General features: G+C 41.2%; 1 protein-coding gene across 15 annotated transcripts in view; it reads left to right on the top strand.

The window, feature by feature from the left end:
* The window catches only part of ALPK1 (alpha kinase 1), a 125,946-nt gene that overhangs the window by 70,153 nt on the left and 30,026 nt on the right, over window positions 1–25,767 (top strand). For 11 of the 15 annotated variants that reach the window (XM_055434067.2, XM_055434076.2, XM_055434066.2 and 8 more), the window contains one exon: window positions 1,518–1,672. The exons of 3 other annotated variants lie outside the window; for them this stretch is intronic. In XM_055434067.2, the coding sequence (XP_055290042.2) occupies window positions 1,518–1,672 (155 nt within the window). Of the gene's footprint in view, window positions 1–1,517; window positions 1,673–25,767 lie in introns of those variants that run through there. One more of the 15 variants, XM_055434082.2, reaches the window with a different exon arrangement.

The following is a 25,767-nucleotide window of genomic DNA, read 5'->3' as shown; positions in this document are numbered from 1 at the left end:
TTCCTTGTAACCATCATGGTGGGATTTACAAACATGGTAGGACATGATGCCTGTCTTCAGGAAGCTCACAGTCCACAGTCCAATAAAAGGGCAGATGTGGCTAGAGAGCAGTGACATGGATGCTGAATGGAGTGTGCCCCTGTGGGTTTGAGAATGCTCCTGAGGAGCATCTCAATTCCACTGGGAGATCATGGCAGGGCTGATGAGAAGAGCTTGGTCATTAGGCAGCCGAGGCAAGACAACGCCTAATATGAAGACAGGACACACAGAAGCATTAAAGAATTTTGTGCCGAGCAATGTCCTAGTCCATCTGGTTTTTAGCAAAATGGGACTCAACAATGTGGAAGATGAAATGGATAGGAGGAGATAGAAGACAATGAATTAGGCAAGAATTACTGATTAAAAGAAAGAAATCGATTTTAGGATCCACAGAAAGTGATAACCAATTAGACTCAGGGAGGAAGAGCAAAAAGTCTAAACTGACTTCTGGGTTTCAGACTTGGGTGACTCAGTGAATGGTAGTAGCATTCATCAACAGAGAATAGAGAGGGAAATACAATATTTAGAAAAGAGGTGATGAATTCAGTGTTAGATATTCTGAGTCTGAGGTGTCCGCAAGACAAGCAGTTAAAGATGTATAGCTGGCAGTCGTGTATACAGGTCCAAGATCCCTTATTCACAACCCTGGTGGCCACACATGCTTCAGAATTCAGAATCTTTTCAAATGTTAGAAAGGGTAGTATGGTGCAAATACCATCTGTTATACTAACATTGAAGTAGAAGTTAGGGGCAGCACCATCAAACATTAAAATTTTCAGGGCAAAACATTGACTAATCTCACCATAGCAAGACTACAAATAATCTCGAATCAATTCAAGTCTGGTTTGGGGGCCAAACTTTTAAAAAATCTAGTTTCCAGAGCTTTCTAGGTTTCCCAAGTTTGAATAAGAGATTATTGACTTATATTTTTAATGAAATTTGATGTCTATTAAGAGATTAAATTTATCTCCTAAAGTGATACAAGGCTATTTCATAATAAATTGATGTGGGTTTGTTTATATTCATTGTCTATATTCAGACATAGTCCACGGTGAAAGTCTGAGGTGGGGTGTGGTCTTGGAGGAGTAAAAAAGAGATTGATTTGCTGCATTACTCAGCCACAAGCCCCAAATGCCATTCCATCTCTGGCCCTTTCTCATTTTACAGGAAAAATAATATTTCCTTCATTCCTTTCTCTGATTCTTCATGCAGAGACAGTCACTGAAGTGCTTTACTTCCTGCTAAAACCTTTCTTAATGCCTGACTACCCCAATTTACCTGTAGGGCAAAGTAGACCAGAGCCACCCCCTGACAGATAGCTTTTTGCTATTATTCTTTGAGTCAGAACACCAGGTTAGGCCAGCCAGTGAGAAGTAGGAAAAAAAAATTGTGCCACTGAGGTGCTTCATCATAACATTGGTAACTCAACAACCTTTTCTTCAACTGCAATTTCCTTACCTGAACTCTGACCTTTTCAGCCTCACTCCCCAGCGAGTTAAGAACCCTGATCCAGGAGGCAAAGGAAATGAAATGGCCCTTCGTGCCTGAAAAGTGGCAATACAAACAAGCTGTGGGCCCAGAGGACAAAACAAACCTGCAGGATGTGATCGGCGCCAGCTTGCAGCAGTTACTGGTAGGAAGAACCACACCACCTGTTCCTTGACACCCCCAAGTGAGGCATTTAGCCTCTAAATGGTCTAATAGATTAAATTTCTCTGAAGCATAAGATAGCCCCTACCCTTATGGTCAGCTCTGCCAAATTGACTAATGTTGGGGGGGAAAGCTTTTCAAAGAGCTCCGTTTGCCCAGAAGACCTTCTGCTGGAAAGGCAAATCAAGTAAAAGTGGAGAAGCACGGTCCAGGCCAATGAGAACCTGTCATGCTGAAATATCTGAATATTCTTGGTGGGCTGAAAGCAGTAGTTTTGACTCCACCATGCTTCATTAGCATTTTTATTTTGAAATGCTATTTTCTAAGAGTTGGGTAACTTAAAAAAATAAATTCACCACTATTTCATCCATATGACTTGGTGTCTAAGATGTTGAGGCCTGGCATGTCCCTTCCTGAGTCCCGCCTGAAATCCTGTTCTCTCCCTTATCTCCTCATGATTCACACTGTTCGGGAAGCATCATCAGAGTCATTGCCATTATTATTCCTTAACTCACTTAATGGAAATGAATCCAATGGGTACCTACTGATGCTGAAGCTGAAACTCCAGTACTTTGGCCACCTTACGCGATGAGTTGACTCACTGGAAAAGAGTCTGATGCTGGGAGGGATTGGGGGTGGGAGGAGAAGGGGACGACAGAGAATGAGATGGCTGGATGGCATCACCGACTCGATGGACATGAGTTTGAGTGAACTCCGGGAGTTGGTGATGGACAGGGAGGCCTGGCGTGCTGTGATTCATGAGGTCGCAGAGAGTCGGACACGACTGAGCGACTGAACTGAACTGAACTGAACCCCAGAGAGGAGAGAGCCTCAAGAATAACACATGAACTCAGATTGGAGCCAGATTTCAGGCTTAGGTTCTGGGGATGCTTCTATAAGTGCCAGTTTGCCTTTTGATAGTGTTCCCCCACATACATTCTCCTAGATGATTATCAAAGAAAGGACTCTGTTTGCTTGTATTTTTTTTTTACATAAAATACAGACATTTGTATGGAGACCAAGCATAACAAGCAATGATAATCTCTTAAATTTTTTATTTTATTGGTTTACATGGGAATGTGTTTGGGGGTCATCCCAAAATAAATGTATAAATAGACATTATCTTTGTCTATCAAAACAAAAATCCAGAAAAGATCCCCCTGATCTATGTACACATAACAGCATTGTTGGAGACTTCATAGAAACAGTAACCTCCTCATCAACATTTCCCACCGCCCAAAAAACAGACTGAAGTTGAACAGACTGAGGACCACAGGCAAAGGAAAGTGAATACTTTGAACCAATCTGGTGGTGAGCCAGGGTTTTTAAATAAGTGTGCTTGTTATTAGTGGAGAAGTAGAATGGAAAACAATTATAGTGTTTGGGTTTATAGAATTTAAACAATTGTTTAAACAATTTGGGTTATAGAACACTTGTATGTACATCATCTTATTTAATTTTCAAAATAGCCCTGCAGTGATTATTACCATTATCATACCCATTTTGCAGATGACAAAGTTAAGGTACAGGGAGATTAACTTTCTCATGGGAGCAGATCAGTGAGTGGTGGAGCTGTGACTCAGTTCCTTCCTCCATCCTACTCCAATTCTCCCTCTAGAAGCCCCAAGGGATGAACTTGAGAGTCCAGGTGGAAGCCCTGAAACTTGTTTACTCTAATGCAAGCTCTAGGTTGTCTGGTAGAACTTTCCACAATGATGGAAATGTTCTATATTTCTGTCGCCCAATACACTAGGCCTTGCCCTCATGTGGCTCTTGAGCACCTGAAATGTGACTAGAATGACTGAAGAACTGAGTTTTTAGTTTTATTTCATTTTTAAAATGAACTTCTACATACATACTTCCATGTGGCTAGGGCTACTATTTAATTAGATGTCCTCAGTCTCTCAGTCATGGCCACCTCTGTGTGACCCCATGGACTGTAGCCCACCAGGTTCCTCTGTCCATGGAATTCTCCAGGCAAGAATACTGGAGTGGGTTGCCATTTCCTTCTCCAGTTGCCATTTCCTTCTGCTCTAATTAGATAGTGCAGCTTTAAAGCAGTGGTGCTTAAAGTTAGACCTCCAAATAACAGCATGAGTATCACCCCAAATCTGGCTCAGATTCTCGGGCCATATACTAGTCTTACCAAATCAAAAACCCTGGAGGTGAGGGTCTAGCAATCGACATTGACAAACCCTTCAGACGATTCCGATGCATGTTAGAGTTTGAGAATGACTGTTGGAAAGAGAACAGGGTGGCGATTGATTGCTGCTGCTGCTGAGTCACTTCAGTCGTGTCCGACTCTGTGTGACCCCATAGACGGAAGCCCACCAGGCTCCCCCGTCCCTGGGATTCTCCAGGCAAGAACACTGGAGTGGATTGCCATTTCCTTCTCCAATGATTGATTAGGCAGCTCAAATAAGTCTATTAGGGTGCTTTAGCCCATAATGTATTTAGACTGGGAGTTTTTTGAACTCTAAGAATCATTTTCTTTAGCTTACCCAGGAAGCTATAAGTTAAAGACAGAGAGCCTGAAAAAAATGTGAGAGGGGAAGGGCTTTGAAAGCCCTGTGTGCTTCAGCCAGTGGCGTATAAGCACTGTACATGGCTTCCAAGGAAGGTGAGAGCGTGGTCGCTTCACCGAGGAAGAGACCCCCTGCTTCAACCTTTGGGGCTTAGAAAGTTCCTCGGGATTTCCAGCATAGACTGAGATGCAGCACATCTCTGTAACCAGGGTTTTACTCCCTTCATTCCATCGACGCTTACTAGATCGCCCTGGGTGCATTCAAAGCTCGTAGTGACATTGGCCAAAAAACTGAAAATGGTGTTTTAAAGTCTTGCTGTATTTGGGGGTTAATGTGAGTTGAGAGATAAACTGCTCATAGTTGTTAGACTGTTTCAGGAGTCCATTCATTATTCCTTCTACTTTCCCTCTATATATTGCACAGATATCACAATTGGAGCATAAAGGCACAGAGAATTTAAGAAGTTTATGCCCTGCTCACAAGGTCACTCAGGGGCAGCTCTAGGAATCAGCCCATTAGGCTACTTTAACTCATAATGTGTTTAACCTGGGAGTTTTTTGAATGCTGAGCATCATTTTCTTTAGCTTAGCCAGCAAGCTATAAATTAAGCAACCACACCTCCCAAAGAGCCTTGAGATGTTTTCTTATTGTGTCAGACCCCAAGTGCACAATTGCTGAACCACTCTGTTTTGTAAATATGGAGAACTGTAGTGTTATCTTAGCTTGTCAAAAGAATCGCAAGGAAATTCCATGACTTGTTTTTGTCCCGTTATTCACTGGTTTCAATACCACACTTCACCAAGGCTGGATGGCCATGTTATAATAATCAATTAATTGTGAGATTCTGTTCTTACATAAAAAAAATTAAGGTTGCTGAGTATTTTTTCAGTTATCTGTTCTTACAGTAATAAAAAAATTAAGGTTGCTGAGTATTTTTTCAGTTATCTCTTCTTACAGTTTTTTTTTCATAAATCTAAATTTCCGTGATACTTTTATACCTTGGAACGAATCCTTCTCATAAAAAATTTTCCTTCCATTTTAAAAATTAGCATTACGTTTGGAGTGTGAACACTGTCTTTAATTCCATAGATAACAGAGCAAAGTTAAGCGTGAAACTGTGCTGAGTGCCTGAGTTGGTAAAATGAAGGGTCGTTTCTAATGTTCCTCACTTAGGCTTAACTTAATTAGCAAAAATCATGTGTCTTGTGCTCTCTTTCTGCTCTCCACAGCCTCCTCTGTGTCCTCCCTCGCCTACTTTCCCATCCACCCATCTTTTCTCCTTTGGTGTGTGGCCACAGACAGAAATTTATGGCAGGGGCCAACCTCCTTTACACTCCACACAAAGCTTGCTGACTTGAGAGAGTTTGTCCTCTGTCTCCCGGAAAAAACACCTGCAGTACGCTCCCCAAGAAACCTGGAGAGATGGGAGATTAATGTGGCTAGGATAGCCGGGCAGTGTTCTGGGTATTATGCCCTCTCCCCAGGTAGATGGGTCTTTTCCGAGATGATACCAATTATTTATTGCTGAAACATCTGTTGATAACTGCAGCTGCCCTTGTGAAACAAAGCATATCACAGGGTCACAGGCTATAGGGACGTAAAATCTCACCTCATGCTAGTTTTAGACTATTCAGCAACACCCTCCAGTCCATGGGTTACCGTCATCTGTAGTGTCTCATCGTGCCATAGAAAATACTTTGTAAACATTGCCCTGCCCTGCCCTGTAAGCTTTGAAGTGTTATTTCATCTTCATCGGTAATTTATATTCCAGTGCCATTGTACGGCGGGAAAAAGAGAGGGAACCTTTTTTGTTTTCTATCTAATTGTATATCGCCTGACACTTTGACCTGTATTATTAGTATTAGTCAGGAAAAGGATTTTCTCCCTCTCTTATTTAAAAATAAAATTTCAAGGGAAAGTAAGCGCTCCTTCAGCTCCTTTCACTCAAAACAATGTTTACACTCTGAGAGGGAAAGATGAAAAGCTCAAGCAATTTTTTTTCAAGTGTCCGAGAAGGGCATTTCAGTTTTTGAAAGAGAACAGTAAGGCCCTTATAAATATCATTCAGAAAAACCTTTGATGGATTTTTCAAAAAGTATTGAAAGCTTTTAGCATTAGCTTCTGTTTAGCTTGGTTTGGATGGACACCGTAGAATTCTAACTAGTAAAACTGTCCTTGCTTGTGAGATGCCAGGACACAAAGGCACTGGCCTCCATGTGATTGCCAACTTGTGTGATTTCTTCAGTAACGTGTTCACTCCTGACAAGTACAATGTCTACATAATGTAGAGAAGATATGAAAAGAAAATTTCTGAAAGGGAGATTAAGGGCATGTTTGGATTTGCATGTCAGTGGCAGTTGGGAGAAGATGGGGTTGCCAGGCCAAGACTTGTTTCACAGACCGTGGTTTTGAGCATTCCCAGCAAATTTGGGGGTCCTAATGCTGGGAGGGACTGGCCTCTCCCCAACTCTACTTCTGTAGGGGAGGAACCTGAATTTAATGTGGTGCCTCTGTAAAGAGACACACTGCAGTCTTCACAGGCTGGCTAGGTACAGTACAAGGAGATGAAGCAGGCTCAGAATGAGGATTTCTTTTCCATTTCCTTTTCAACTTTACAGCCATGAAAATGGGTAATCTGATAACCTTTATTCAGCAGACATTTTTGGAAATATCTGTGCTATCTTGCAGTAATTTTAAGAGAGATTAAAAAAAAATGATTACTGGTTTTCCTAGTGCTAATATGGTTGAAAAATGTTTGTGAATGGAGTTTGATAAATTTAGCTTTCAGAATATTTTTAAATAAGTCTCTTTAGATATTCTGGGTGCCTTTAAGTTGACATTTTAGATTTTGAACTACTTAAAATATTAAATGGTCAATAATTAAAGCATGAATAAATATAAGAATTGCTCATTACAAGATTGCAGGGAAATATTTTTAAAAGCCTAGTGCGAGTAACCTGGGAGTAGAGAGGTGAAAAGGGACCTTTAACTAAAGTATGAATTTATTAGAAAGTGAAATGTCAAGTCAAAGAAAGACATGCAGGGTATGAAGACAGGGAAGAGGGTGAGATGCTTTCCATGGGAACAATAAAGTTTCTTCCATGAATAAGTTCTGGGTTAAACGATCATCTTAAAAATCATTTTAAAAGCACTTATTTCAGATAACAGTTTTCATATTAATAACAGAGAACTCTACACCTATAACAGATACATTTGGGATTATGATTTGTTCAGCAACTGATTTTTCTCAGATGAGGTTTTCATCTTTAACTATGGCCTTGGGGCTATAATAACTGAAATGTTCTTCATCAGGATGCAAAAAGCAAAGTGAACATGAACTGTATATTTGTTCATTCATTCAATAAAACTTTACTGAGTGTTAACACATGCCAGGCATTGATATAGATCACCCAGAGTAATGTAAGAGAAATAGAAGACCTAATTCATGTTCTGGAAATACTGCAAGAATGAAGAGATAGGGCAACTCTTTGTCAAAAGTCTGCTTATTGGAATGGTCCCTTCCATTTATTGAACACCAAATGTGTGGCAGGTACTCAACGCATGTTCCTCTAATCCCTACAAACCTGGCCACGTGACCTGCCCTACCTGTGAAAGGTAGATTAGAAGTCATGATGTATCTCAGTCCCAAGCAGTATAAGCCATTGTGTAGTTCAGCATTTGGAAGCTTTCCTTTGCTTCATAAACAGAAGGGCTACTTCCTCAGTCTGGATCCTGGAAAGGTGCAGAAGCAGAGCCTCAGAGTTGGAATAAAACTGCACCCAAATGTGAAATACAGAGAACCCCACCAAAAACTTTATTATTCTAGGCCCTGAAATCTGGGGCTTATCATAGTTTTCCCAAGTGTTATGGGTTGATTTTTTTCCCATCAAAATTTTTTTCCCATCTAAATGCTTCAGGAAGTGACTTTATTTGAAAATAGTACCATTCAGTTCAGTTCAGTTGCTCAGTTGTGTCCGACTCTTTGCAACCCTATGCAGTGCAGCATGCCGGGCCTCCCTGTCCATCACCAACTCCTGGAGCCTACTGAAACTCATGTCCATTGCATCAGTGATGTCATCCAAACATCCCATCCTCTGTCATTCCCTTCTTTTCTCGCCTTCAATCTTTCCCCACATCAGCGTCTTTTCCAATGAGTCAGTTCTTCATATCAGGTGGCCAAAGTATTGGAGTTTCAGCTTCAACATCAGTCCTTCAAATGAACATTCAGGACTAATCTCCTTTTGGATGTACTGGTTGGATCTCCTTGCTGTCCAAGGGACTCTCAAGAATCTTCTCCAACACCACAGTTCAAAAGCGTCAATTCTTCGGCGCTCAGCTTTCTTTATAGTCCAACTCTCACATTCATATATGACTACTGGAAAAACCATAGCCTTGACTAAATGGACCTTTATTGGCAAAGAATGTCTCTGCTTTTTAATGTGCTGTCTAGGTTGGTCATAACTTTTCTTCCAAGGAGCAAGCGTCTTTTAATTTCATGGCTGCAGTCACCATCTGCAGTGATTTTGGAGCCCAAGAAAATAAAGTCTGCCACTGTTCCCATTACAGATGTAATTTGTTCAGATAAGGTCATACTGGAGTAGGATAAGCCCTTAATTCAACCTGACTGGTGTCCTTATTGGAAGACAGCCATGTGAAGACACAAAGATGCAGAGAGAATGCCATGTGATGGCAGAGGCAGAAGTTGAGATTATGCAGCTACAGGCCAATGAATACCCGGGATTTCTGGCACCACCAGAAGCTAAGAGAAAGGCATTGAACCTTAGCAGAGCATGACCCTACTGACACTTTAATTTCAGACCTCTAACCTCCAAAACTTTGAAATAGCACATGTCTATGTTGTAAGCCACTCCATTTGTACTTTGTTATGTCAGCCACAGGAGACTAACACATCAAGCGAAAGTTGGCTTATGCACATGTAGAATATAAGGAAGCAAGAAAGCTCTCAAATGGCTTCAAGATTCTTAGCATGTCATCTTATATCCCTACAGGAAGAAAGGTGAAATAAATCACAGTCAAGAACAGAATTTGTTCCAAAGAACATTTCAACAAAAGTAGATTCTATAAGGAAAAAAAATAAAATAAAAATGTAGGTTCGACAGTGTATCTGCCTTAGCCTGGCAAAGCAATAGGGTTATCCTTTTCTGCTTCACCCAAAACTCTTTCCCTGGGATTTGATTCAGCACCAGAGTACAGAGAGGCCAAGCTTTCAGTAACAACCTCACTTCTCTGATAGATCTAAGAGGAACTGTTGATTTTTCAGTTTGTTCTGCTTTTTTATTTGTTGGGATGGAGTGATGACTTCTAAGACGCTTACATGCTGGATTGGAAGCTCTAACTATGGCCCCATTCTCTCTGGTCAAGTCCTAGGGTTCTCCCAGGTCTCTTGCTGACTGCTCTTCTCCAAAGGCCCCCTCCAGGGAATGTCTAGAGAACATCCAGGGACACAGCATCAGTGACATACACAGGACTGCCAGCAATAATGTTGTTTTGGAACTTTGTCTACAAAATCTTCTCCAAACTGTTGCTGGGAAAGAAGGCGATGGTGAGAGTTGATCACCCTGATGTGAACTGTGGCAACCAGTATAGAGGTGTCTCTTGGCTGGAGGAGGAGCCCCCCAAGCCTCATCAGTGTTGGGAGTGTCCTGAGTCTTGGCCTATGTGGGACTGAGCTTCAGACCAAGACTTTGGGAGCAGGCACCGTTAGAAGATACAAAGCTGCCTGGAGCCAGGGTGGAGCTACCAGTAGAAGAACCAGGGAAGGAAGCAAGCATAGTGATGGCAGTGTGGCGAAGGCTGCAGAAGTAGAACCAGATATGCTCCTGCTGGAGTAAATCTGGGAGAGCACCAGCATTACTGTTTGCAATAATTCTTTTAAATTATTTTGAGAGATACTTTTTTAACCTTTAAGAATAGCGTAGTTACATTTATAATACTTTCTGTATCAGTTTTTAGGTGTTAGAAACTGGCAAGAAGCCTGAAAGGAGGCTTAATTCTGGAAAACATATCTTTTACAACAGTGTCAGTGTGAAAAACATTTTTACAAATGAATTTTGGCTCTCAGGCACTGATAAACTGAGGCATTCTAGTGTATGATATGGCCACCATCTTCAAATAAAAAAGCAAGCACTTGCTGTCCTTTGAAATAAAAAAAAAAAAAAATGTAGGTTCTAGTATCTACTGTATTATATCATCCCTAAACATGAATGGAGAAAATAGATTAGAGAAAACATATCACAATACAACAGTCCGCTAAAAATCTCTATTTGCATGTTCCAGACAGCTCCACTCCACTAGGTCAACTGAACTGAACTCCTCATCTCCCAGCTCCTTCTCCCTCCACCAATCACATTTTATCCTCCTCCAGAGGCCACATGTAATTAAATGTTACCATGTGCCACCCAGTCACCCAAATCAAGGCTTAGGAATCATCTTTAACTCTATCTTTACCCTCAATTCTAATATCTCGTTGGTTATCACATCCTCCTGATTTCCCCTTAAATATCTCTCAAATGCATCTTCTTCAACACTACTGCAGCTATTCTGGTTCAGACCCTGTCATCTCTTTCCTAGATCATATCCAACTCCTCTCCCTACCTAGTCAGGTCTCTTGTATCATAAAGATAGTAAGGTTATGCTGCAGGAAAAAATCCAAATAACTCCAAAATCTTAGGGGCTTAAAGTAAATAAAGACTTGTTCCTTTTTCTTCCTTTGTGTCCATCTGAGGGGACACTGGGGGGAGCTCAGCCATATGTCACTCTTCCTGAGGGACTCAGCTTCATGGAATGCCTATCATTTAAAATATTGCTGATTGCTATGGCAGGGGGAAGAAGAAATTGTGACTTGCATAGTGGCTCTTAAATATTTTCATACAGAGGTGGTCACTGGTCAAGATAAGCCATGCAGTCACGCCTCACTTCAAGGAGCCAGGGACACACAATTCTACCACGTGCCCAGAAGGAAGAGACCCAGAAATAGATGGGTGGATAGTCCCCATTATTGCCGTGGCTCCACAAGTTTTCTCTGCACTGGTACCAAAGCCATCTTTCTAATATACCAATCTGACATTTTTTCTTGCTTAAATCTTTGGCGTGAGGCTGGGGGAATCTCAGTTAATTTAGAAATAATAAATAAGTAACGTGTATACACTCCAGTGTTCTTGCCTGGAGAGTCCCAGGGACGGGGGAGCCTGGTGGGCTGCCGTCTATGGGGTCACACAGAGTCGGACACGACTGAAGTGACTTAGCAGCAGCATACTTTACAAAAACACCTAAAACTGATCCTGAACAATAAAATCTAAATAAATTTGAATGAACATTTTTCTTAAAGTGTAGGATTACAAGTTATTTTTTAAAATTTCTTTAATTCCATAACGGACATCTTTTACCGTTATTAAAATAAAAAGGAAGGTGATTGAGAGAAAGAGAAAAGCATCTGTTGTCCAGTTGTCCTTAAACCTAAATAGGATCAAATATTCAAAAACCTAAGTAAGGAAAGTAAGGTAATGATGCATCACTTCTCTAAAAGCAAAAACAAATACCTAACACAGATTCTAATGGAAAGCTATCACCATTAATTAAATGACATCAACCATGCATCTTTCCACTAATAAAGTGGGGATTCAAAATGCAGTGCTCTTGTTTCTGAATCTTTCCTTTTCCCATTTGATGGCCTGCTATAAGCTAAGTTCTCCTGTTAAGTTTTTGGAGATCATTTAAGCACATATGTGTGTATACATGTACAGACAGCTATGGAATATACATATATGTTTATATAATTGATATTCATGAATACAAGTTATTTCTTTATTGAAAAATAGAATACCAAAACTGGAGGGAAATTGTTGTTCAGTTGCTTAGTCATGTCCAACTCTCCTCAACCCCATGAACTGTGGCACACCAGGCTTCCTAGCCTTCACTATCTCCCATAGTATACTCAAACTCATGTCCATTAAGTCGGTGATGCCATCCAACCATCTCATCCTCTGTAGCCCCCTTTTCCTGCCCTCAATCTTTCCCAGAATCAGGATATTTTCCATGAGTCGGTTCTTTGCATCAGGTAGCCAAAGTATTGGAGCTTCCGCTTCAGCATCAGTCCTTCCAGGGAATATTCAGGGTAGATTTCCTTTTGGATTGACTGGTTTGATCTCCTTGCTGTCCAAGGCACTCTCAAGAGTCTTCTTGAGCACCACAGTTTGTAAGCATCAATTCTTTGGCATTCAACCTTCTTTATGGTCCAGCTCTCACATCCATACTTGACTACTGAAAATCCATAGCTTTGACTATATAGACCTTGGTTGACAAAGTGATATCTCTGCTTTTTAATACACTGTCTAGGTTGGTCATAGTTTTTCTTCCAGGGAGGGAAGTTTAAAGGTCATCTGTTTCAAGCCCATCATTTGATAGATGGGGAAATGAAACCCAGAGAGAGTAAGAAGTGACTTGCTGTAAGTTATACCACCTGTTAATGGGAGCAGCAGGACCCAGCACCCAGGTTTCTGAGCCCAAGCCTGGCATGTCTTCTCTGAGTCTACACAATGCCATCCTTCACACACGACTGTTATGGGGCCAGGGCAGTCCTCCCCCAGTGCATTCCTATTGTCTCAGCAGCGCTGTAACCGGCCCTCTTCCCTCTCTGTTTATGTGATTTCACTTTTTTACTCAGTGCAGAATTAAGACAGAAATCTTATAATTTTCAGTAATCAACATCTAAAACTTTAGTTTCTTCTGCTGAACATTATAGTTTTTCTTTCAAAAAGGAGCCGGACAAATGGTTCAGGTCCTTCAAAAATGAATTTCATTTAATAGGTAAAAATTAGGCAGCAAGAGAATGAAACCTTCAGAGGATAAATATCAGTCCCAAGGCCTATGCGAATTCAGACTTTAAGATAGAATATGATTAAAATCACCAAGGATTTAAACCCTGCTCTAAAACTGTGCCAAAAAACTACTCCTTTAATACGGTACTTTCAAGTTTCAATGGAAGATAAATTAAATGGTGACTTGTCCTTAGAATTCTACCAATGAAACTGGTTGCCACAGCATCAGGCATGCAAGTTATCCCTTTGATGAGGACTAACCCTATGGCATGGATTTCATGTCTCCTTATAATGAGGCCCAAAAGCTGAGCCAAGTCTTGGTGGAGTTGGTAAAACTAAGACAAGTGGGCAGAGCAATCCAGTTCAAAATGCAGAAAATGAACAGATTGAAGTGCTGGGCAGGAAGAAGAAAGTGATGACCTTCAGAAAATGATCGGTTCTAGGGATGGGCTTATTCAGTCCTGTCAGCAAGAAAGAATAACATTACCTCCTACATTTTATGTTAAGTGAATTAATTGAACAATATTATCTCTAAATATATATATTTCTCCACATATCTGATGCTGTTTATATTAATTGAACCACAATGTTGTGTTGTATATCAACAAACACCAAATACTGACAACTTCACGCGATTCTATATGATATGCTTTTAACAACATATTAATTTGATGACAACCCTGCAAATAGAACTGATTATGCTTATTGTGCTGATGAGACAGTTGGCTCAGAGAGCTTGAAAGATGTTCCCAATCCATACTACAAAGTGTGGTTAAGCTGGGATGTGACCCTAAGCCTCCCCTCTGTGCTACCCCTCTCTGCCTGCCACCATCCCTTCATGATGTAGAATCACTTGCCTTGCTTATTAAGCCAACTTGCCTCAGAGGGCAGAAACCAAAACATTTTAAGCTCAGCAAATTCAAAGACATTTGGAATGACTTCTCTCTTTTTTCGGATGTGTTTGTATAGAACAAAAGAAAAATCTTTCACCATCTCATTGATTAATTCATTCTGAATCAGTTGTCTTTAATTTTTTTTACTGATCATCAGTAAAAACTTTTGAGCAGGAACTCTAATACACATTTGTTTGTTTAATAAGGTATATGCATGTGCATACGCATTCCTATGTTATATATTTCTATAGGATAGAAATTTAAGAAAAACAAAACAAATATTAAATGAATATTTTAAAATAATTTTTAAAACTGAATTATTGGCACAAGAACCTGTTTGTATTAAAATTATAATTAAATATGATTAACTATTTTTTTAAACTCAGCTTAGCACTGCCCATTGAAGATATGGCTAGCACAGTTTATTTCAGTACTTAGTTCTAATGACTGGAATAGTTGAAAAAATTATGTCTCAAAGGTATGTTGATCCAAATAAAAGAGGTAGGCTGTGATTGCTAATTCATGCTACTCATATTTCAATCCATCCACCAATGATGAAAAATCATTTGTTGAAATTCAGCTAGCAAATTTCCACTTTCCTTAATGTCAATGGTGTACTTCTCTAAGGTAATCAGAAGACGTTACGTTTTAACAAAGGATGTCAAAACTCATTCAAATTCTTCATTTGGAAGATTTTTAAACAGGTTGAAAGTTTCCCATTTGTGTGAGTGTTTTTAATATAGATACTTTCTTTTAAAATCACAATGCTGAAAACACTTCCAGTATCATTATCTGAAAAATATTTTCAGAATACCTGTTGGATAACATACTGTTGTCAGCTACTTGTCATCACAGAAAGGCTAGTAAATTTGGAGCGCTTGTCTGTTTCCATCAGCAATAATCAACCTCCGTTCGGTCGCTCAGTCGTGTCCGACTCTTTGCGACCCTGTGGACTGTAGCCTACTAGGCATCTCCGTCCATGGGATTCTCCAGGCAAGAATACTGGAGTGGGTTACCGTTTCCTTCTCCAGGGGATCTTCCCGACCCAGGGATCGAACCCAGGTCTCCCGCATTGGAGGCAGATGCTTTAACCTCTGAGCCACCAGGGAAGCCCATAAAACTTATTGGCTGTGATACTACCAAAGTGGGCTTCCCATGTGGTTCAGTGGTAAGAATCCACCTGCCAATACAGGAGCACAGAAGACACAGGTTTAGTCCCTAGGTCAGGAAGATCTCCTGGAGGAAGAAATGGCAACCCACTCCAGTATTCTTGCATGGAGAATCCCACGGACAGAGGAGCCTGGCGGGCTACAGTCTATAGGGTCACAAAGAGTCGGACATGACTGAGCACACACACACACTGCCAAAACACAAAACTAGCATTTGTCTTTATAAAGCAAAGATGTCCAAACTATTTACATTTGACTATTGTTTAAAGAACTTTGCCTTGAGATTTCTGTAGTCTTTCCCCCTCTTATCATGAATTATTCTGAACTGTCTTTGAGTTGTGATCATATAAACTGTGACTCTACTTAACCAGGTATAACTGCAATATAATAAACTGAAAACAGTTCACGGGGCGAGTCCTCATCATCAGCCTCTCCAAGATAAGGAATCCTCTGTGCAGTTTGTCATGAGTCACCATCTGACACACAGGCAAAGGAAGGGGCTAGGGTCTACCCACTTTTAAAATGTTATAGTAAAGCTTACTTTCTTTCTCATTGGTAAACTTCGGTGGAAACTTCTTAAATTTTCATTATATTTTGAGATATGAAGGGCTGATTCCCCAGACCTACCATCAGTCCACTCTCAAAATAATGTTATTCATTGAGTATCTACTAAGTGCAAGGCACTTTACATATATTTTTCTTTAATTTCCTCAGCAATCTCTGTGGTTTTTTTATCCTTATTCTATATATAACAGAATGAAATTTTTAAAATTAAGTAACTTACTTAGTTTGGACAATGAGGTCCAAAGCAAGTAGTGCCTTGGTTCAATCCAAGCCCAGTATTTTTCACTTTTCCACAGTATCTCCCCCTGGTAACTGATTTGATTCTCTTCCTCCTGAGAATAGTCTCAAACAAACTGACTTTTTTTTCCCATACGTATGTACAATCCATCACATTTTGAAAGTATTACCGACCTAGTTATGGAACTTTTTATATTTCTTTACCATGTAAATACTGAAAGCAAAATACGTTTCTTTCATGGTTACTGAAAACCTTCTATCATGTAAGGCATGAATTATTCCCACTAGCACTGTATATGAAATTGAAACCTCTGCGCCTCTGGAGTCATTGTCAAGTAGAATGTTAAAGGGGCATAGGAGTCAGAGCTCTAACGTTCTCTCTCAGTAAGTCTCACATTTTATGACTTTGAACACAGGACTACAGCAACCTCTTCATTCTTTGTGTAAGGCCAAATCTTTGCTTAAAATGCACATAATTTAGACTTGCTTATGATTTTAGTGATTTATGGTTGAGATTCTAAATACTGCTCAAGGGACTGACTGAATCAGTCAGTGTGTCTGTGTGTCTGTATATCTGTGTGTATCTCTGTGGGAATGTGCATTACCTGGGGAGGGAGAGAAAGAATGAGGAAAAGTTAGCTTCTACAATTTTTTCCCACAAGTTCTACTATCCAGAGATTCTGCTTTAGTGAATAACCATTCATACCTTGTGAATAACTTCCTAGTTTAGTAGTTCAGTTCAGTTCAGTCGCTCAGTCGTGTCCGACTCTCCGCGACCCCATGAATCACAGCACGCCAGGCCTCCCTGTCCATCACCAACTCCCGGAGTTCACTCAAACTCATGTCCATCGAGTCGGTGATGCCATCCAGCCATCTCATTCTCGGTCGTCCCCGTCTCCTCCCGCCCCCAATCCCTCCCAGCATCAGAGTCTTTTCCAGTGAGTCAACTCTTCGCATGAGGTGGCCAAAGTATTGGAGTTTCAGCTTTAGCATCAGTCCTTCCAATGATCACCCAGGATTGATCTCCTTTAGGATGGACTGGTTGGATCTCCTTGCAGCCAAGGGACTCTCAAGAGTCTTCTCCAACACCACAGTTCAAAAGCATCAATTCTTCGGCAATCAGCTTTCTTCACAGTCCAACTCTCACATCCATACATGTCCATGGGAAAAACCATAGCCTTGACTAGATGGACCTTGGTTGGCAAAGTAATGTCTCTGCTTTAATATGCTATCTAGGTTGGTCATAACTTTCCTTCCAAGGAGTAAGCGTCTTTTAATTTCATGGCTGCAATCAGGATGAGGTTTTTTTAATGAGGTTTTATTACAGCAAGGCTAACCCTTACTGTTAATACATTTATTTCCGCTTTGCTTATATAAATGTGATTCTCTTGGATAATAAGATTCTAAAGTGACAAATCAGTCTATTTGTTTCACTAATCATCCATAGCTCTTAAAATTGCAACAGGCACAATTAAGCTCTCAAACCTTTCAATGATAATTATTACTTTAAGAACAAATGAAAAGTCCTAGGGACAATGACATCTGAACAGTTTTATTTGTACTCTGTATCTGCCACTATTCTAGTATGTGGTTTTGAGAACAATGACAGTCTTGATGAAATTAAGGTCATATAGGTGTGGATTAAGGAAGCTGATTTGGGCTGGACTACCTGGGTTGGAATCCTAGTGCTGCCTCTTGTTAGCTTTGTCATCTTGGGCACCTTACCTAAACACTTGGCTTCCATTTTTCTACCTCTCCGACAGTATAACTCCCGGCTTTATAGACTGTTTGGAGGAGTCAGTGACTGTGTAATGTGGAATGCTTAGAGCAGTACCTGTTGTGCACTCGCTGAGTCGTGTCCGGCTCTTTGCAACCACACGAGCCGCAGCTTGCCAGGCCTCCCTGTCCTTCAGCAACTCCCAGAGCTCACTCAAACTCATGTCCATCGAGTCAGTGATGCCATCCAGCCATCGCATCCTCTCTTGTCCCCTTCTCCTCTTGCCCTCAATCTTTCTCAGCATCAGGGTCTTTTCCAGTGCGTTGACTCTTCGCATCAGGTGGCCAAAGTATTGGAGCATTGTTGCAGGAAGGGGGACCCCTTCCAGGGCCCGAGAGTGGACTCTTGTCTAACACTTGGAAATGAGTTGTCTGAGGAGACACACGTGCTGACAAAGCAAGAGACTTTATTGGAAAGGGCACCCAGACAGATTTATAAGGCATATTTATAATGATGGCTTGAATTAAAGTGGTTGCTCTAGAGGAGGTGAAAAGTGGTCAGAGCTTGTGCATGTTTTAAAGGTGGGAACTGACTCTATTAGCTGAGCTGTATAGCTCAGCTCAGTACTCTGTGATGACCTAGAGGAGTGGGATGAGGCGGTGAGAGAAAGGCTCAAGAAGGAAGGGTTGTATGTACATACTTATAGCTGATTCATGTTGTTGTACAGCAGAAACTAACACAACCCTGAAAAGCAATCATACTCCAATTTTTTAATTAATTAATTTATTTTTTGGCTGTGCTGGGCTTTCTCTGCTGCAAATAGGGGTTCCTTTCTAGTTGTGGCACGCAGGAGTCTCATCATGGTGGCTTCTCTTTTTACTGAACATGGGCTCTAGGGTTCACGGGCTTCAGTAGTTGCGGTTCCCAGGCTCCAGAGTACAGTCTCAATAGTCGTGGCACGTGGGCTTAGTTGCTCCGCAGCCTGTGGGATCTTCCCAGACCAGGGATCGAACCTGTGTCCCCTGCATTGACAGGCAGATTCTTTAACCACTGAGCCACCAGGGAAGCCCTATACTCCAATTTTTTTAAATAAATATTAAAAAAAAAAAAAGGTGTAGCCAATATCATTTGCAGATGGATTCAGTGTAGAGCATGAGAGAAGGGCCACAGAGTAAAAACTCTAAAGTTTTGTCCTCAGTAAATGAATGAATGAGTTGTCATTATTGAAATGGAGAAGCAAGTACAGAAGAGAAATTAAAGTGTTCCGTTTTAAACATATTAAGTTTGAGATATGTAACTGACATCAGCATCAGGCTACTTATTGCGTAGGCAATTTTGTATACTGAACAGCACTGCAGGAAAGAGACTCAGAAGAGTTTTTTTTTTCTTTTATAACTTAAATTTATTTATTTTTAATTGGAGGATAATTTCTTGACAATTATCAAGGATAGTATTTTAGTTTGGAATTATTAACAGAAGTCGTATTCGAGGCCAGGGGACCATCTAAATGAGTGTGTGCTAGAGAACAGAAGCAGTCTTAGGACTGAATCCTTGGGCCGTCAACATTCAGAGGCTGGAAAGGATGTGCCAGCAAAGTAAAGTGAGCAGTCAATGAAGGAGAAAGGAAGCCAGGAGGGTGTGAAATGCCAGAAGTCACATGAATAAAAAAGGAGGGATTGATTGTCACAGTCAAATGCTTCTACGAGTTTGAATAAGATGAGGATTAATAAACGATCATTGGATTTGGAGGTTGTTGGCAATCTTTAAAAGAATGGGTTCAGTGGAGTGTTGGAGATGAAAGCTATAGATTTAAGAAAAAGTGGGAGGTGAGAAAGCATGACAGTGAGTTTAGACAACTCTTTTGAGATTGACTGTAAGGAGGGACAGAGAAATGGGACAGGTGCTAGAAGGAGAATGCTGGGGACTGGCTATTTGTGCCCTTACCTCGCACATTCATAGGTTGAAATCCTACCCTTCAAGGTGATGGTTTTGGAGGAGGTGCTTTGGGGAAGTGATTAGGCCTTGAGTACGGAGTCCTCATGAGTGGGATTAGTGCCCTTAAAAAGAGGTTCCAGAGGGACACGGAGAAAGATGCTACCTATAAACCAGGAAGAAGGCCCTCACCCAACATCAGATCTGCTGGTTCCTTAATCCTGGACCTGCCAATCCCAAAAACTATGAGAAATGAGCTTCTATTGCTTATAAAATACCCAGTTTATGACATTATTGTTACATCATCCTGAAAGGACTGAGATATATGGTTAAGGAAGGACTTTTTAAGATGGAAGCTACAATGTTTGTATGCTGATAAGAACGACCCTGCAGAGATGAGGAAATGGATGATGCAGAAGTGAAAGAAAGTGTTTACAGGCATCATGTCCTAGAGTAAAGAAGGCAGGATAGATTTGAGTATGCGGTGGCAACTGGTCTTAAACATGCCAGTAGGAGTTGGGAGGACACATGAGTTATAACACAAGATGGTTGGCAGATTTGGGAAAGAGAATAAGGAAGCTCTCACCTCACTGACTATTATCTTAGTGAATTCAGAAGCCAGGTCATCAGTTGAGTAGAGGAGGTTAAAGGGGCTGTGGCAGCTTTCAGTTCAGTTCAGTTCAGTCGCTTAGTCGTGACCGACTCTTTGCGACCCCATGAATCACAGCACGCCAGGCCTCCCTGTCCGCCACCAACTCCTGGAGTTCACTCAAACTCATGTCCATCAAGTCGGTGATGCCATCCAGCCATCTCATTCTCTGTCATCCCCGTCTCCTCCTACCCCCAATCCCTCCCAGCATCAGACTCTTTTCCAGTGAGTCAACTCGTCACATGAGGTGGCCAAAGTATTGCAGTTTCAGCTTTAGCATCAGACCTTCCAATGAACACCTAGGACTGATCTCCTTTAGAATGGACTGGTTGGATCTCCTTGCAGTCCAAGGGACTCTCAGCTTTAGAGGAGAGCAAAGCTATAAAATAGCTGAATTGTCTGGCCATGCTTCAGGTTATGGTAACAAATTTAAAGTGTTATAGTTGTGTGTTTTTCTCCAGCCACATTCATTTGGTTGGGTAGAAGCCCAGGTTAGGCAGAGAATTAGATATAATTTGAAAATATTAAGCGACAATAAATAACAATTGTCTTCTCCTGTGTTCAGAACCTACTAAAAGAAGTAAAAGAGCAACCTTTACTATTCTAAAACAGGAGAACGTAGCTTTAGGTTTTTGGGCAAGTAGTTGGAAAATTCTTCACGTGTCTTGCTGCTGCCAGGCCCTTTCCCTTTTTGTAGAACATGGAGGAAGATTTGAAGAGAGGAAAGAAGAAGATCTGAACCTGCTATGCCATTCCTATCAGAAAACTCACTCCACTCCCATCAGGGAGGAGGAAGTGAAGGGTGGGGAAAGAGGCTAAAGGTCAAGGACAGGTGGTTTCAAAACTGGAATCATTGGAATCACCTGAGGATTGTTGGTATCACCTGGGCATTGTAAGGAGCAACTGATGCCTGGGCACATGTCCAGAGATTCTGATTTAACAGACCAAAGGTGCCATCTGGGCATCTAGATTTTTAAAAAGCCTCCTTAGGTGATTCTAATATGAGGCCAACATTTTCCCTTAACAGTAAACATGGTTAGAATTGCCAGACAAAAAAAAAAAAAGAATTGCCAGACAAATATGGCATAAGTAGAAAGTGGCAAAGGAGTCAAGAATGCTTATTAAAAAGCTGTTATGTTGCTGCACCATGGAATTTAAAGAGTCACGTGAGGACATGAGGGGCTGATGGCATAGCCAAACAAACAAAACAGTAGGGTTAGCAGACAGTGTGGATATCCCCAAAGTGTTGCGGAATCACTGAAGTTGGGCTATCCAGGAAGAAAGCTGGGAGAATAGGAGATAAATCAGAAAATCAAATAGCAAGTTTTGACCATGAGAGTGACTAAGGTTGAGTGTAGAACAAGCTCACTGGAGAGAAGGAGGCAAGAGAGACCAGGGTAAATCATGTGTGCTGGGTAATTCATCAACATGAAGGCTGAAATCACCAAGATGACGGGAGTCATTGAGGCCATAGCAACCTGGAATCCAGAAGACAGGTGCAGGTCCGTGGTACTCAGGGGCCATGAGCTTCACCAGGATCCTGGTGGATCTATTTTGATATTGCTTTCTTTTTCTTTCAACAGACAACCCAATTCCATTCACAGTAGATGTGTGAGAGAGAGGGTAAGAAAACAGGGATAGATGATCCAAAATATTATCTTCAGGTATTGGGATCAAGAAAAAGGTTATATCAATAACTATTTTCTGAAAGTGCTTGAATCTGCATGTTTCACTGGTAAGATGAAAGTAAGACTGATGAAATATTAATAAGCCCTGAGCATAAAGTGTAAGAAAGTTCATGTTTTTTCCCCTCCTCCTCCTCACGGTTCAGTGGGTGGACAAACATGGAGTATTTGTGCTTGGTCTTCCCTTGACCTTGAGGAGTCCAGTTGGATCGGTTGACTCTTACTCTGCTTTATTGTTGACGCATAACTATGTAGGCGTCAATCACTTTTCATTTGTTTCTTCTGCTAATTCCTCACCTCAGGACATTTCCCTCTCTCCCTTTCCCCTGCCTTTTTCCTATCTCCCAATTTGCCATGCAGCAATAATTTCCCTTTACACTGCGCCTGCCAATTGCAATGCCAGATGGCTTTGGTTCTGAGTCCCCTCACCCAGCCCCCTTTGAGAACAACTGCCATTGTCATTGCTGTGAACACATCACGGCTTTGAACCCATAGCTGGGACCCAAACTTGATGCTCAGCATTGGGAGGGGCTAGCGTTAATGCAAGGAACTATAAAAACAGCACACACTTTTCCTTGCTGCTGTTCAGCAAAAGCCTTCGAACAGGCTCTTTAGCATTTTTTCAATCATCTGTGTATTGAAATCTCATTGTGGAGTTTAATTCCTTTACCACCTGACTCAGCTTCCTCGCCATGAAGTTCCCTTTGTACCACAAACTCAATTAGAACCCCATATTTCCCATCTTGAAAACATGTAAAAAAATGTAGGGTATGTGTGTGTGCACATTTGTAAGCCTATTTTAGAAATCCAGCATACTCACTGCCTTATCTGTGTATATTTTCATTTAAACAGGTTCACTCGACAAGAAAAACACTAGTGGCTATTTGGACAAGCTTTCTCTTAAGTCAGCCTCTGAGCAAAGATAAAGGAATAGAATTCCTTTTTTAAAAAAATCTTGAGTTATGCTATATTGGTTCCATCACTAAAATTCTGTTACTGTGACACCATCTTAAAAGATTTTATTTTTGAGTCCTCTGTGATGGCAGGTCAGTCGTGGGCCGAAAAACCCAAACAAAAAGAACCCTGAATCAAATACCATGTAGACCAATATGCATTTCAAAGGCACTGCCACGTAGTCAGTGGGTTAGGGTTTTTGTGCTGTTTTCTTTTTCTTTCTTTTTTGGGGAGTGGGGGAGGGAAAGGGTCTCTCTTTCATGTTAATCTAATTGTGCATAACCCAGGCACAGTTTGCCGTGTAGGGAAACTTTCTCTTCAGCGTCTTTCCCTACCACACACCCGGGGCCTCCTTTCATTCCTCCCCTTCTGAAGTCAGAGTGCTCCCCGGGCAGACACTTGGGGGAGATTCCCAGGATGGTGATGTATTCGGCTTTGCTGCTGAGGAATTTACTATCCCCTCACTTGGCAGCAAATGAAAGTGGGTATTAATTTCTCAGAATGCTGGTGGAAACACGAGAGCGGGACTGCAAGCCTGATACCCACCCAAAGCTGCATGTGATGCGCAGCAGGCCGCCGTTTCAAAGGAGGGAGAGGAAGGACAATGACAAGAGAGAAAAGATTCTCCTGAGTTGACTTTCTCTGCATTTTGCGTCGTTAGGTTTTGGAGAGAGATGCGAGAGGTTCGGGCCCTGAGCAGAGTTAAATTATGCAGCTGTGGGGACGCCAGGCCCTCCAGAATAGGATGCTTCGTTTAGATTTTCCACAATGCTATTGAAGTGCTTATTTTCCTCCTGAAGAGACACAAACAGATGCAAACTTCTGTAAACACTTTAGAAATGAATTCAGAGAGTTTGGCCTCTCAGCAGTGCTCAATAGCTGACAGAAAAATGTCTAATTAGTGCAAGTGGAAATAATAGGGCCACTTGGATTCCTTCCATCCTCCTCCAAGTCTACTTTTCCAAGGAACTCAAAGGGCCTTTGTCTGGCAGGTCACCCTCTCTCAGGCTTTTGTGCTCCAAACTATTAAGAGTAGAAGGGGGAAAAATAGATGAGGCAATGTTCTCTGCTCAAATATATGGTGTGTTCACGCGGGATGTAGAATAGGGTGTTTGCAGCATCCTTTACAGGTGCTCGGGAGGGATTCCTCCATTGGCCACAGCCAAAAGCAGCTCGCACGTGCAAGCTGAGAAAGCTGCCTTTCAAGCACCAGCTTTCCTTCACCAACTGCCATGGAGCCTGCTCATTTTCCTTTTCTTTCTTTTCTTTTCTCAGTTTCTAGTAACATCACTCCTTAGACAGGGCAAAGAGAAAAAAGAAATTAAATAAGAGGCTCCACCATTTTCTGAGATAAACCTTAGAGATATTACAGGAATGATCTGTTATTTCCTTTTTGCTCTATTGAAAATTCCACTGACATTTATTTTAGGAGTCTGTCTTTGCTTGTTGCTATTTTGTCATACAGGGGAATGGGAGCACAGGAACTAAGTTCTCTTCCCTATTTTGTTCCCCTTCATTTATTAAGCACACATAATATGCCAGGCTCTGTGCTGAACATTTGACCCACATTTCTTCTAGTTCTCAAACAGCACTAAAAATCGATATTATCCACATGTCACAGATGAGGAAACTGAGACTCAGAGGTCAAGTCACTTGCCATGGCAAATGAATGGAAGATCTTGGACACAATACAGATACTTACGGTTTCATCTCAGACATTTTTTATCCCTAGAAGTGGATTTGGATCATTTTTATATCTCTGATGTCTCTAACTCCACCTAATTTTTACTGTACCTTCTTGAACTTAAGAAATACCGTTTTAAGGGTCATTTGGGGTTCAACTTCTATTGATTTCTTTTCCTCTTTAGTATAGGCTTCTTTCATGCCTGTTAATTTTTGACTGGAATCTAGGCATTATAAATTTTACCTTATAATATGGCAGATTCCTTGTGTGCCTGTAAATATCTTTGAATTTTTTCCTGGAACTCTTAGGAAATAGTTTGATCCATTTCGAGCTTGCTTCTAAACTTTCAGAGTGGGCCAAGAGCCACTTTCTCTCAAGTTAATTTTGTCTCACTACTGAAGCCTTACACTTCTGAACATCCTACCCCATGCCCTGTGAATGACAGGATTTCCTACTCTGGCTGGCAGAAACACAAACTACATGAGGCTTGGGGATTGTTTCCTCTGTTCCAATCCAGTGGTTCTTTCCCCAGCCTTGGATGGTGTCTTTCCAAACATGAGCTCATCCGTATTCCGCTGAAGATTCGGGGGACCTTCTGCAGATCTCTGGATTTCTTTCTTTATGCAGCTCTCTCCTTCTGGTACTTTGCTCTGTGAACTCTGGCCACCTTATCTTCCACAGACTCTTAGAAGCTCCATCTCCTCAGCTCAGGAAGACCACCTCACTAGACTCACAGAGCATCCTTTCAGCTGTGTAAGGAATGCCCAGTTGGAATAATCTCCAGTTAATCACCAAATTATCATTTGGTCTCATGGTACGTACCAGCTTTTACTAGAGAGGTTTAAAATACTGAATTAAAGGTCATCTCCTGGAAAGTTTTCTTTCCCTTATTTTAAAATACATAACAAGAACACTCTTTTTAATTGGGATTTGTTTTTATTTGCCCCTAGTTTTCTTTTTTTCTTAGAAAAATTTTTTTATCATAATACAGGATACAGCTTCCTAAGAACCACTGTTTGAACTCAGTAAGTGTTGAGTTCAGCCCTAGCTCCAAAGACCCAGAGTCCTGTGCCCAGATTCCTGTGCAGATTAGGCCCTGCCCTGAATCACCTTGATCAGACACTGGGGGAAAACAGAAGAAAGACTGACCCTCAAGAGACTCGAGTTCCTCAAGTATTAGCTAAGGTTGTGAAGAAACTGAAACTCTGTGCCCTGTTGGTGGTATTGTAAAA

This window comes from Moschus berezovskii, chromosome 5 (assembly GCF_049115385.1).
Source record: "Moschus berezovskii isolate FMDL1 chromosome 5, NW_MosBer_1.0, whole genome shotgun sequence".
In the NCBI taxonomy this organism is placed as follows: Eukaryota; Metazoa; Chordata; class Mammalia; order Artiodactyla; family Moschidae; genus Moschus; species Moschus berezovskii.
This window is presented reverse-complemented; position numbering and strand designations above follow the sequence as displayed.